General features: G+C 43.8%; 1 protein-coding gene across 4 annotated transcripts in view; it reads right to left on the bottom strand.

Annotated features, from left to right (window-relative positions):
- SRGAP2 (SLIT-ROBO Rho GTPase activating protein 2) overlaps positions 1-14,755 on the bottom strand; it is a 231,310-nt gene that overhangs the window by 143,602 nt on the left and 72,953 nt on the right. For all 4 annotated transcript variants that reach the window (XM_081026382.1, XM_081026383.1, XM_081026384.1 and 1 more), the window contains exon 3: positions 357-549. In XM_081026382.1, the coding sequence (XP_080882508.1) occupies positions 357-549 (193 nt within the window). The remainder of the gene's footprint in view (positions 1-356; positions 550-14,755) is intronic.

Raw genomic sequence — 14,755 nt, 5'->3', positions numbered from 1 at the left:
TTCCTCACCTGTAAGTTGGGGATATAACAATAACCAACATACGAGTTTATGTGGAGGTTGAGATAACACATCTCTAAAGCCCTCAGAACCATGCGTGGCACATAGAAAGAGCTACAAAAGGGCTGTTATTGTTGGCATGGTTCACTATCCATCATGATCTCTCCAGGATACTGAACTGCACGTAAGACTGACCTGGGAAAGGAGAAGTCCTTGAGGGCTCTCAGCCCTCAGCCAACCTGAAGGCACTGGGTTGCCTGTTTCATAAATCGAATTGGATCCAGGCGGCATACCCTGCCTCCTTCCATCCCAGACCCCATTCCCAAGGTCCCTAAAAGTAACCGCCACAGCGTGCCTACTTGAATTGCTGGTCCTTGGTGCTGCGCGTCTTGGCCAGGAAGCGCTCCGCCAACTTTTCCAGGTTGCGGGAGTAGTCCATCTCGATCTCAGCCTTCTTTCGGAAGAAGTCCTGGAGGTCCTGCAACAGCTGCACTCGGAGCTCACACTGCTGGTCCAGGCATTTCATCTGTTCTGTGAGCTGAGCGCGGATCTCTGCAACAAAAACCAGGCAAGACAGTCAGCAAAGATCCCGAAGAACCACACACGTCAACATTTACTCCTGCCACTTACACGATCCCTGTCCTATGGGGAACTTAAAGCCTTTAATAATTAATAATAATAATAATAATAATAAAAGCCTAAAGTCCACCAACTCTTTTCAGACTATTGAAAGACACTGGAACCAGGAATCTGCCAGGCCATTTAAGAGAAAGTACTTATCAGACATGATAATATTCAAAACTACCATCTGAGCAAGTTACTGTGTTTCTGGCACAGTGCCAGAATTTGGCTTCTCTTCCAGAAGACAGCCTAATGAGTTCTCTCCAACCATCCTGTTGGGTAGATACTACTTTCATCTCCATTTTAAGATGAGGAAACTGCCTCTTAAAGAAGTCAAGCTATGAGGTGTGCAGCTGGGATTCAAACCCAGACAGACTGACTTGAGGGCCCAAGCTCTTTCTTTTATACATTCTCCCATCATTTCAAAATGTTTTTCCTCATCTTCATGAATTAGGGTGAGGGTCAGGATATTTTAATGGAGACGGAAAGGGCTCTGCCCAAGGTCAAACAGTGGCAATCAAGAATGAAGCAAGCGCCAGCCAGGACTTCTAGGCAAGCAAACCACCCACTATCGACCAGATTCCAGTTTCCAATTATCACAGAATGTAAATCAGTCTTTAAGAAGTTGATTTTTTTCACCAAATATGACTCATGTCTCTGTTGCTTTATCCTTACTGATGCTCAGAGCCCCTGCTCTCAAAGCTAGAAAAAGTATTTCTGGTTAAGCTCCAGCTTGGCAGATTTCTGTCTGGCCAGAGTCCTCGTACAGGACTAGCAAACACCCTCTCTAGAACTGCAGCAATGGTAGTTCCTGCTGCAACCAGATCTGCCTCAAATGCAACACTGCATTTGTTACTGACAAGAGAACTGGCACACGCAGGAAGCAGCTTGCCAAAGCCAGACTGCTTGTCAGCACACAGCAGGCCTACAGTGCATATCCTGCTGGTTATGTCCCAATCCCATCTGAGTCACAATAGAGCCATTTCTTTCATCCTTTCCCCTCCAAGCCTGCTCAGCTCCAATAACTTAGGATGTGACAGTGGAAGTGACTCCAATCCTACGAAAAAAAGAATACCTGTATTATTACGCCTTTCCTTATCCATGCTCCAAATTCACTGCCAAATAGTCGAGTTGTAACAGTGTTTCCTATCTATGCTGTGTAATGCACAGGGCAGGGGGATCTACAGTTTTCATCTGAGCTGAGAATAAATCAGAGGCAAATCCAGGATGTTGAAAGGTTTGCCAAACACTCCTTTTATGAAGCAGTGAGGGATGGGCAAATGGTGCATTTTGCTTTCCCCAGAGTAGCTAGGAGTGCAGAATCTATCCCCACCTTCATTTGTGTTTCTATTTTAATAGATATCAGAATGTAGCACAAGTACCTGGTCCTTTATAGGTGATCTTAGGTGATCTATACATGCAGTTCTCACCCTCTTCGTCTCCACGCCTACCCCTTGCCAACCACCAATGCCAACCAGGCCTGCAGTAACCTCACCTGAACTGAAACTGAGCACTGGAGGATTGTTTCAAGCAGACAGAAGGCTACGCAGAAAAGCCGCCTACCTCATCACTCATCAAAGCTCTCTTGTTCTGTGTTTTTCTGGAGTCTGATTACAAGGGTGTTGGAGCGGGGGAAAGATCCGCAGAGGGCATGTCAGGCATCTGGTTCTTGCCAGGGATTTCTGGGCCTCTTAAAGGCGACAGCCTTGCCGAGACTGTTCCTGGAGGCATCTGTGCCCCTTCCGTCCGCTGGCAGATAGAGGTTGTAGACAGCAGCAGTAACCACTGGGTGGGCAGACTGTGCGTGGAGAGGACATTCCCAGTGCTCATAGGTATTACATACAACTGGTCCATTAAATAAGAATCAGGGCCTCTTTGGGTGAAGAGGTCCCCAGTCAGCAACAGAGTGCAAGAGGGTGTGGATGGGCAATGAGGCTGTCAGGCCCCTCTGAAGCATCTGGAATTCATTTACGACTTTGCCTCAATAATCTCACTAACCCGGGGAGCAAAAGGAACACAGTAGAATGGATGATGCCCACCCTCTGCCAAAAAAGATGGGGCTAGGCGCATTCCCTTGAAATCCATGAAGTTCCAGAGGTAGAGCACTCCAGGGCAGTCCTGTCCAAGGAACAGGCACTTCAGAGGAGGCCTGACATTCAGACCTAATAATCCTAAATAATTCTGACCTAAAGCCTCCACATACATCCAGCCAGCAGGGAATTCCACCCTGACTTTCTCGGGGGTCTCAATGAGTAGGCGGCACGACGCAAAGTGATCCCACCTTCGGGCATCCCTCTGGCCCCTGAAGGAAAGGAGCATGTGTTCACTGAACACCCTTTACGGGCCTTATACATCATCTCATTTTAATCTTCACGAGTCCCTAAGGTATCCCTAATTGTCGTGATGAGAAAACTGAAGTAAGACTCGAAGCAATTTACCAAAGGGCCATCCAATTGGGTGCAAGTGGGACTGCAGCTAAATTAAGGTTTGTCCGACTTGTCAAAGAGGTTGATCGTGGGGTAAGGAGACTAGGGAAACAGACTCGCACGTATTTCTGGGTAAATCCCAGTTTCTGGGGCTCCCAGCCCTGGAACATCCCCTTCCCCTCCACAGTCAAGTTGAGACTAGCCCACTGACTCACCAGCCCACGTGTCAGCTAGTCCACGACCAGGCTGGATCCCTGCCCTGCTGCCTAGATCTACTCGACAGGGCAGCTTTAGGAAAAGTGCTTTTTTGTCCTGTGAGCACACACTGGTCTTCCAGTAAGCACAGAGGGCAGAGAAACTGAGAAAGTGATATCCCCACCCCTGGTCCAGGAAATGAAGTGTCTCTGCTAATAGATACCACCTGCCACTGGGGCTGACTTGTGATTCGACACCACTGAGCATCTCCCCTTCCCTACAACCTGCCTGGAAGGAGAGGCTTCCCTGGCTCCCATCCTCAGAGCATCTACTCAGACATTTAACGGCCCTCAGCCAACCTGATCCCATCATCCTCATCGCCAGGCCTGCAGCCCCAAGACAGAATGGCTGCTCTGTCCAAGGAAAATGTACTGCTTCAAGCTTTTGCTGCTGCTGCAAAGACAAACAATGGTCCCCAACAAGGCAGCTGTGCCAGCCCCAGTCCTCGGTCCATGCTCACAAGGGACAGGAAACAATAGGCCACTGAATGCCAGCATGCCTGGGCCCTGTGCCCAGGCTGGAGGCCCCTGTGCACCCTGACCTACCCACAAACTACAAGGGCAGAAAGAAGAAAGGGGCAATTTATAAAAACATGGAGGAATTCCTCACAGTTCCATCGTGTGCTTAGGCAAGTATGCACGTGCACACGTGTGCACACTCAAAGACACACACTCACGCCCCCCACTGTGCTTCACCATAGCAGCTCAAGAAGGCTTTACAAATCCAGTTATGGCTGGATGAAAGTTCCCGGGAGCTGGGAATAATGGGGTCCTTGTCGGTTCTGTTGTAGAACTACATGGGAAGAAGTCAGCCTCAGTTTCCAGCAGCAACTCTATCTCAGGGGTATGAATAAATGCCATGGCCATCCACAAAGCCACAGTGCAAAGGTCACCATGAACGATTAGGTTGCTGCAAAAGTGACTGCGATTTAAAGGGTTAAAAACAATTGCAAAAACCGCAATTACTTTTGCATCTACCTAATACTTGGAGTGATACATTCCAAAAATGAACTCCCCTGGACACCTAACAGCCCACTTTTGCAGCAAATCTTTACTGAGCCCCTACTGTCTGGCAGACCCTGTGCTAGGTGATGGTGACGGAGAATAACACAGAGCCACGCCCTGCCCTAATGAAGCACGGCTCCATAAAGAGGAAGGAAAAGAAAGCAAAGACAATCTCATTTGTCCTGAATATTCTTTATTATAACAGAGCCAACCTGAAGACCAAAGATTTATAAATCATCAGTAGCAGACAAAAGAAATCAAGCAACAAGCCCAATAAAAATTCAATGGTCCTCTGACTTGCTTTTTATTACGTTTTCTAAAAATGACACTTGAATAAAAATTGCAGCTTCCCTTACAAAACGGACCAAAGTTTTAGAACAAGTTGTCTGAGTTTCAAAGTTGATCTTCGGTTGATATTCCACTCAAGGTGCAAGTCAAAATTTAACCCAACCATTCTGGAATTAGATAGTGGTGATAGTTACACAACCTTGTGAATATACGTTTTTTTTTTAAAAAAAAAAGCCTCTGAATTGTACATTTTAAAAGGGTAAATTTTATGATATATGAATTATATCTCATTAAAAAATTCATCCCAACTAAAGAGTGTGTTTTGCTGAGCACCATCCTGCCAGCTAAGGGGAAAATGGCCCAACAAACAGGCACCAAAAGGAGGAAGGAATTCTTGGTTTCCTTTTCTCCATTTGTATGGGCTGAATCTCAGTTCTGCATTGAATATTTTTAAAGCAAATGTTCGAAGCTGCCACCCTGGACAGGAAGCTTGGCCATGATACTGAACTCTACTGGCGGATCACCATTCCATTATTTCTGAAGGTGTCAGATCAAAACCTGGCAAGGAATGTCTTTACGCATTTGTTCAAGTCCAAGATCAGCAAGCACATGCCACAAAACTTCCTCGGGGAAGTGCTGGCTCCTTGTCCATGCTTGGCCACAGATGAGGTCCTAACTACATCTGTCCTGGGAGTTAGAAGGAGGCTCATTTCTTTTTTAGAAAGATTCTGTCAGGTCACACGAAGGATGAAATGAAAAGAAAAACTAGCCCTAATATGATACTGATCATTTAACAAAAGCAGTGAGGGACCTGCCACACAAACAATCACGTAGACGCTAAATTATAAAACACCTGCCAATGCAGGTGAGGACAGCCCTCTGAACGCTGTCCTCACTTCAAAGAACACCCAGGGAATTCACCTATTGCTACAGGGGAAATGTGTTCAGCGTATAGCTTTCAATCCAGACATATTAGCCCTATTCTTTCCCTCTTTCAAAATTCACCTCCTTCTTCAGGAATTTTCTCTGATCAAGTCACACAAAACACCCTTCTATGAAAATCACATTTCTGAGGAGAAAGTGGGGGTGGGAGGGCAGGCCAGGGGAAGATGTAATCTTTGAAGAGTAACGCAGGCACGTCTTTCCCTTGCGTTGATGTGCCGGCACCCAGGGCACAGAAGCTGCGGCTCCCACAGGTTCTGCTCAGTGCGGAGCACAAGATCAGCCCAGGTTCCCCACTGGGAACGGGGCCTGACTGCCAATCTTTTTCCACAAAATCTGCCTCACCTGCTTTTAGCCCTTTCACAAACAAATGATGTCACCTCAGCCATCTGAAGAATATTAATTCCTAGTACCTTTCCAGCAAGTGTTATATAAGAAGACAATTGAGGCTTTCATCAGGCTCTACCCTCCATATCTCTTACCAAGACCTCTTATCGCAAAGGTAATCAGCCCCTCTCAAAACTGTTCCCCAGGAAACAAAATGCTGGAATGCCCTGCCAAATCTTGCTCTTTGCCCTACTGGTTTGCTTTTCTACAAACTCAGTGATGGGAGGGCCCTTAAAAATCCCTGTTGGACAGAGCAGAGAACCAAAGCCCAGAGAAGAAAAAGGAATTGCCAGAGCTCACACAGTTATTTAGCGGCAGATCTAAGTCTGAAACCCAGGTGACGGAGTTCCCAAGTCATTGTTCCTTCTTACTTGCTCTTACTGCAAATATTTTTGTGAGCACCTTCCAGGAGCTCTGAGAATAGAAAGACAAAAGGCCTCCCTCAAAGTTAGCAGGGTAGTAGGGAAACAAGTGAAAAAAAATAAACCCTGTAACAACCAAGGTAAAATTATAATAAGGTCTGCATGCAGTGCCCTGAGAGCAGAGAGAAGGGAGCCATGTATCAGCTTCAATCCACTCACTATGCCACATCTTTCAGTGACTGATACTATTACTAATCTATGAGTAGTCAGTGTTCCAAGAAAAGACCATCGAGCTGCTTTCAGTAAAGTGGAAAACAGCAAATATTCTTCCTTCAAGAGTGTGACTGATGGTCTTTTTCCTCGTTACTTTACCCTACTGAAAACACTGCAGAAATAGATATGGGTTAATCCAACGAACTAAATAGCTACGGAACTTCCAGAATGTGTGGATGTGATAGACACTCATTGTTTTTCCTGCCTTACATCCTCCTCCGCTCTTAGTTCGCGAACTTTTGGTAAAGGTGATTCCACTTCTGCTCTTCAAAGATGGTGGATGTCACCTCCAGACCTCGCTTGAGAACTGCAAGGCACAGGAACAATGAAAGTTTGAGACTGCTGCTGCCATCTTGCTACCATGAATGGAAAGCCTGTTTGAAAATAAGGCTGACCCAGAAGAAGCAGAACTGAGAAATAGAGAGAGGAAACTCAAGTTCCTGATTCCAGTAATAGCCAAATGCCAATCCTACCCCTGGACCTTGTAGTCACAGAAGCCAACTCATTCACTTGTTGCCTAAAATAGTTTACATTTGGCTTTGTGGTCCCTTGCAAACAAAGGAGACCTAGCGGATAGTGAGAGATTCTGAAGTTCTCAGACACATGAAGGTCCCTGTTCTCAAGGAACTTACAATCGAACTGTGAAGATATGATCAAAATACGTATTTTCAAAAATTATATATTTATATATTACGTAATTATGCTAGGTATTTAATTCTATATTATATAGATTTTTGTTATTGTGCATTGTAAGTACATGAAATTAAAAATGAATATTACAAGTAAAAGTTCTGAAGACTCGGAAAGAGCAGTAGGGACTAACTTTACTGAAAATAAGGCTTTTTGAGGAACACTAAACTCCAGAGAGGAAGAATTTGTCTGCTCAGTTGACCAGCATACTCCTGGGACCCTGAACAACACTTGGCATCTACAGTCGGCCTTAAATTTGCAGAGGGAAGACAGGGGAGGAGAAAAAGGAGGGAGGACACAGAAGTCTGAACCAATGTTCTGAGGATAGGTAGCGGTTCAGTAAACGGAAGGCGAAGGCGACAATATTCCAGAGGAAGACAAAATATAAGCCATGAGATGAGAATGTTGGAGGGTGGCCTCTTTGTGAGGTCGTGAGGAGGACGGCTTAGCTAGAACAAAGGGAGACTTTGAGGCCTGGTCAAAGATAAGGGTGTATGGGGGAAACAGCTCCAAAGGCTAACAGAACTTCAAGCAGCCAGAAATGGAGCTGGTGCAAGTTTGTGCCATGATAAAAACAGGGTTGAAAGAAGATCAGAGTAGAAGAGGTCTGCTGGATTGGTTCCTGGCCTACTAAATGAAGAGATGGAGTTAGCATTAATGAGTGATCCAGGCTGAATGGTCCAGAGGTCAAACGAGAAGAAGTCCATGAGTAGAAAATCCCTGCACATACTGACACTAATCATTAGTAATAATACAGACTTTCGAGCCAGTGATACTAAAGTTGCTGATTTCAAACTATCCCTCCCTATTCAGTGGTAAGGAAACTGGACACAAGATAGAGCTCCTTGGGCTCAAAAGTAAGAGTAATTTTAAGGGGTGGTAAACTTGAGTCCTGGACTTCTTTGCTTTCCTTTTGACGATAGTTCTCTCTGTTGAATTTTAAGTTTGTCGTCTTCAAAATTTCCTGCCCTGTGCAGGAGATTGTCCCAAAGTTATGAAAGAAAGAAGCTCTCCTCTTCTTGCTTTAACTCCACACTAACTAAAAACAATGCAAGCAGCTTTGGAGACAAAGAATTCAGCCAATGGGAAGGAAGAGGAAAAAAATGGCCCTAAGAGTTTCAAAAGGACAGTCAGTCATCCATTAACCTTCAAGCCCCCCAATGAAGCAACAGAAGGAACCCTCATAAAGCCAATGAGGAGGGATGGTGAGGAGGGGGGGAGATACCTCAATGAACTTTAATCATTGCGTTTGCTCTGGCACGCCGCCTTGGCTCTTTCAAGTGCCTCAATAGAAAGTCAAAGACAAAAGGCTCCCAAATGAACAAGCTGCCAAAGTAGTAATTTTAGCTCCTAGGCCTTGCCTGAGATGTTTAAGAAACAGAAATCCCAAGGTCCAAAATCTAGAATTAACTTGTACTACAAACTAAAGATTTGGAATGAGATAGATGACCAACAGCTCCTCTGGGAAATGTCACCTAGTCTGATGCCCTGATTCATTGCTAGAGGCAAACTGGGAAGTCAGTTCCCAAGGATCACAATAATCAACCAACAAATACAGCAACTACTGTATTTATCTTATGCCTCTTCGTGCAAAGATCTCAGTGATGAACCATTGGAACACACAAGAAAATATAAGATATCGTCTTGCTCTCAAAGAGCTTATAATCCGAATAGGAAAAAAGGGGGACTAAATGCAAAAATATTCAACAGTATTGAAGGCTGTGTGTGCTAAATGTGCCAAATAATGGTCCCAGACCATGCTCAGAGAGGAAGTGATCAGTATAAACCAGTGTGGGCTTGAATTAGTCTTGAGGCTATGAGTTGGGGAAGATTTAAGGAGATGTAAGGGTGGCAGAGGAAGGACGGCTGTGGTTACTAGAACAAAGGTAAGGAGGCAGAACGGGCAGATCAAGCTTAGGAGGCTGTGAGCAGAGCCCTGAGACTTGAAGGTTTGCTCAGGAGAGTATGTGGGGGTGGAAAAGCAAGAAGGGCCCACATGCTCCATGAGTAGATGCAAGAAAACACAGTTCAAAAAGGATCTGTAAACTGTGGACAAAGGTTAAGAGTCTTGAAAAGCAAAAGGACAACAGAAGAAGAGTAAAAACTCCAGGAATTTCTTATGAATCAACTCCTAAAAAGGCCAAATGTCAATTTCAACATGTCCACTAGAGTAATGGACAATGGTAAACTGTACATATATTGCTCTAGGCTCCAGCACAATCACATAGAAAACAAACCAGACCAATATTAAAATCCAGACCCTAAATTCTTGGAGAGCTGGCTCTGGTGGGTTTACTTCATTTTGTACAGGACTAGCTTGTCATACAGTATTGGCACATTATTTCATTTTTAGTTCAACAAGCATGGACCAAGCACCTATTAGTTATCAGGAGAGGAACAAACGAAGATGATTACGGAAGACCAAGAGATTCACTTGGCCTTTTAAGTGATGGTGGAACTTCCAGTTGGAAAAGACAGTTGTGTTCTCCAGTCTGGAGTTCACAGGAGGGGTCAAGTTTGGAAACAGACATTTGGGAGCCATCAACAAGTAGATGGGAGTATGAAGTTACATGACAGTGAATGCAGCTATCCATAGAAAACATGCAGAATGAAAGAGCGTTGTCCTAGGCCTGGGGACGTTCCCATTTAGGTGGAAACTAAAGGAAGAGGAGGAGATAGGAAAGGAGACTGAGAATGAAACAAGTGTCAATCACTTAACTAAGACAGCAGGGCCAGAGGTAATTAACTGGCAATTCAGAGTCTACCCCTGTTGAAAGCTCGCTATGCTGGACCAGCTGATGCCACACCTGACACGAACACAACCGCCTCGCTGAGCGGCTGGAACAGCTTGTTACTGCTCCAACTGCAATGGCTGCTCCTGGTCCTTCACGCTGTTGGTGGGCCAGCCAGCCAGACATCGTTTGCCTGGGACCGGTGCTGCACGCCTCTCAATTTCTACCGCAGGGTTTCCCTGTTGTCACGGAGGCATGAGATTTGGAGTGATTTGCTCAGCCACCAGCCATGCGACCAAGAAGCATAGGGAAGTTGAAGCTCCATGAAGTCAACCCTTGACCAACAGCAGATGGGAGATGACAAATGGAAACCTTCTCCGTCCTTCGCCCCAGTGGACTGTTCAGAGATGCAGTAACTTCACATAGTTTCTCTGAAGATGTCCCACAAGATCAAAAGATCAGCCTCTCTCATGAAGCTATGGCCAGCTTATAAGCAGTCCCTTCTACTTGCTCTCCCTCCCTCCTTTTCTTCCCTCCCTTTTCTCCTGCTTCCCTGGGATGGCTCTCCGAAATAAAGTATAAGCTTTTGCCTCTGGCTCTATTTTCTAAGGAACCCAGATGAAGACGCTTACCATGTACCAGGCACTGTTCTAGATGCTGGGTATATAGTCACTGCCCTGATGAAAGGAATTACAATGAAAGTACCTGTCTAGCAGATCCTTGAGAATAGCTAACCGATTATTTTTCAAGAACTCAATACATGTCAAGTGGTCGGTTGGTTATAAGAACTGATTTAGTTGACTACAGTTTATTTTCTTATGTCTCCATAAAAGTTATAGGCAGGTACATCTTATTAAAGAGTCATTACAGATACCAGTTAGTACTGCTTACTACGTGCCAGGAAAGCACATAGTAAATTAAGTCACCATTCAAGTGTAAAGGTACATTATCTCATTTAATCCTCAAAACATCCCAATGGGATAAGTTTGCTGTAAAGCAGGGTGGTTGAGAGCACAAACCCTGCGTTCAGAAAGACCTGGGCTTTCACTCTAGCTCTGTCACCAACTAGTTGTACATCCTTGAACAAGACACTTAATCTCTTTAAATTTGTTTCATTATCTGTAAAATGGAGTTTGTAACAGCAACCACTTGAATGGACTATTACGAAGAGTAGACGAGATGATGTATGTAAAGCACCTACTATATGCCTGAAACCTACTCCATTAAAAGTCAACCAGGATTCGTCCCACTTCACAGATGAGGAATCAGTGATAATTGCCTCAGGTCAGTGAAATAGTTAGAGATCATGACAGGATATGAACCTACATGTAGTTCACTCTAAAATCAGTGCTCTCAACCAGTGCTCTTAAATCCCATTTCTTTAAGGTTGAAATATGGACTCATTTTGTTGTCTTTCATGCTAGAATTCTACAGTACTAGGTTGGCGACATGGACCAGTTAACAAAAGGGATCCCTGAACTACTTCAACTTACCAAACGAAAGTCCTCATTCTCACAGTCTTAACTCTGAATGTTTAAGTGTATGTGTCGGGGGCGGAGTGGTAAAACACTTTTTTATCACTTCTTCTTGAACAGTGAAATATGAGGGGAAGGGAAATCCTTCTTGAAGGGAAACAGGAGCGAAAATTTCATGCCACCACCCAGAGATGCTATCGACTAGAGAGGTGGCAACACAAAATCTGACTCTAGAACCAGACTGCCTAGGCTCAAAATGCCAGCTCTACCACTTACTAGCTGTGTGACTCTGGGCAAATTACTTAACTTCTCTGTGCCTCGATGTCTCTGTAAAAATTCAGTAATAATAGTACCTACTTCATAGGGTTTTTATCAGTTAATATTTGTCATGTAATTAGAATAGTTTCTGGTACATTATAAGCACTGTACTTGTATACGTTATTGTTAAATACATAAATAAAATCTCTCTCATGAGTTCTTTGATCCTTTAACTTTCTTGATAAGAAGGTACAGGAAGTGAAAGAAATTATATAGAAGAAATTAGTGGCTTCCAAACTTTCACAAATGTGCGTGCGTGCACACACACACAAGTTTCATGGAACAATACATATCCTTAGTTCATGCCATAAACTCTGATATTTTCTACATCTTTCTAAATACTGGTTGTGGCCCACTAGTTTGATTTCATGGCTTAACTAGGTCCTGACCTGCAGATTAACGAGCTCTGGAATAAACCACACGACCACCAAAAAACAGAACTACAACACAGAGTCTTCAAACCACTCAACTCCTTCTTCATGGTTGTTATTAAATCAGAAAGGGCCTAAGTTTCACTTCTCCCTGAAAAGAAACTGTACATTCCGGGGCCTCCTCCCATTCTCATGTGAGCACTAGAAATTCGGAGAACACCAAGGAAACAGTGGGCACTTCCTGTCTACACAACTCCTGTTACTGCTGCCCAATCCAACGTGCCACCATTCTGCATCAGGGAGAGTTCCCTGGCCTGTCCTCAATTTCATCCTGATTTTGAGGCCCAGCAGCTGTAGTCACCCATTGCACCTTTGGAGCTGATCTAAAACAACAAAACCATGTTGATGTGTATTTAATAAATTGATTGTAAACAGAACAAATGAACCTTATTAATGTTTTTTTTTTAAAGTTCTTATCTCTTGGAGATAAATACTGAACTATTCAAGGATGAATGATGTCTACTATTTCCTTCAAAGTAATGGAGGGGAGTGGGAGTGGGTGAGGGATACACACAAGACAAGGCTGATTGTGAGTTGAGGATTATCAAAGTGGGTGATGGGACATGGGCGTTCATTCTCTTTACTTTGCATAGTTTTGAAATGTTTCATAATGAAAGCTTTTTAAAAATCTAATTAGTGCATGTTTTTAAAAAGGCTTAAGAGACTCACAGAAAACACAAAAGAAGAGAAATGAAACAAAAAAAATATCAAGAGATAATAATACAGCACATTTGTTTTAAATGAAGGAAAAACTAAATCCACCAATAGAAAAGGCATACTATATACCAAGAAATGTATATAAAACAAAGAACATCAAGACATATGAAGTTTAAATTTTTGAACTTCAAAGATAAAGAAAGAATTATTTAAGAAGCAATGGAGAAAAAGCAACTCTTCTAACAAAACAGGAGGAAAAATCAGGTTGGTCTCAGGTTTCTCCATAACAACATTCGAGGCCTGAAGATAATGGAGCCACGTCTAAAAAAAGTCTGAGGAAGAACTACTGTGATCCAAGCCGGGGCAAGTGCAAAAAAGTGGGAAAAGGGCTCAGACATGCTCCAGCTTGAAAGATCTCAGGCTAGAGAGCACCCATGGAACCCCTCCTGAGTAAGAGAAATCCTGTACCCGGGAGATAAATCAAAGCAAAACCCACAGGAACAGAGAAGCCTGTTGTTCTACAGGCGATAGCTACAGCACCAAGACCAAAAAACGGGAGCGTGCTGGTCAGAAGCAAATGTTAGAAAACCTGCCAAGGAAAAAATCCAGATAAGCTACAAAAATTGGGAGATGGGGGAGAGAGGTATAAGGAAGTATCAGAAGATGAATCATCTAATCCTTCTAGCCAATCTGTCTAAAAGTGTAGCTAAAAATGTAGTTAAAAATATTAATAATGACCTCAGCCTTGTAATGATTTTCATAATTATTTTCTTAACCTTAGAGAGAACTTACAGGAACTATTTTATTATCTTGTGTGAGGAAGAAATATTCATCTGAAGTTTAGCAGTTCCTTTACTTTCACTTCAGTTTCTTTTTCTTGTTAAACTCAAGTAAAATTAAATTCAATTGTTCTTATTTTAAAAGCACATATGGCAGAATGCCATGCTCATAAAATTATTTCATCCTCACCAGGCACCCTTCTGTTTATGTGACCAAGTGTTAACACTGGAAGAGAAAGTCCACGTGCAGCCATCACCAAACTCACCACCTTACCCTCCTGCCCGGCTACCCCGTCGCAGCTTCTGTCCCAGGCTTATCTTTCCACCTGCACACTAGAACCCACCCTTTCTTGCTCACTCAAGGCCTTTGCTCCTAAAAGTATACATTTACAGTTGATTTTTAAACTACATGGGTTTGAACTGCGCAGATCTATTTATACACAGATTTTTTTCTATACACATACAGTCTGCTCTCCTATCCCTAGGTATCTGCGGATTCAACCAACAGTGGATCAGAAAGTATTTTCCATCCACAGCTGGGAGTCCACGGATGTGGAGGGCCAACTATACACACTGTTCTACACCATTTTATATAAGGGACTTGAGCATCCGCAGATTTTGCTATCTCCTTGGGGTCCTGGAACCAATCCCCTGCGGATACCGACCGACCACTGTATGATAGTTAAGTTTTGGGGGAGTCAAGGTTATAGTGGATTTTTGACTGCGCAGGGGTTGGTGTCCCTCACTGCATTTTTTAAGGGTCAAATGTATTTTCTGTATCATCATTTCCTCCTCTCAATTAGATCATTCCCATAAGCAAATAAACATGCTATATTTTCCCCCATCTTATTAAAAACACAGAAACATTTCCCTTGATTTCCCCCTTCCTCCCCAGCTCCGTTTTCATCTTGCTTTCTCTTTATGAGAAAACTCCAAATAGTTATCCAAACTCCCTGCCTCCACTTTCTCTCTTCCTTTTGTCCTCTTTAGCCCACTGTAAGCAAGCTCTTGCTTTTTCCACCCTTGCTGTGGGTAGTAATGACCTCTGCAATGCCAAGTCCGGCCAGTTCTCAGCCTCGGCTTATGCCACCACCAGCAGAACTAGGAGGGGATCACTC

Source organism: Rhinolophus hipposideros, assembly GCF_964194185.1.
Source record: "Rhinolophus hipposideros genome assembly, chromosome: 19".
In the NCBI taxonomy this organism is placed as follows: Eukaryota; Metazoa; Chordata; class Mammalia; order Chiroptera; family Rhinolophidae; genus Rhinolophus; species Rhinolophus hipposideros.
The sequence above is the reverse complement of the archived record's forward strand: the minus strand, read 5'-3'. Positions and strand labels throughout refer to the sequence as shown.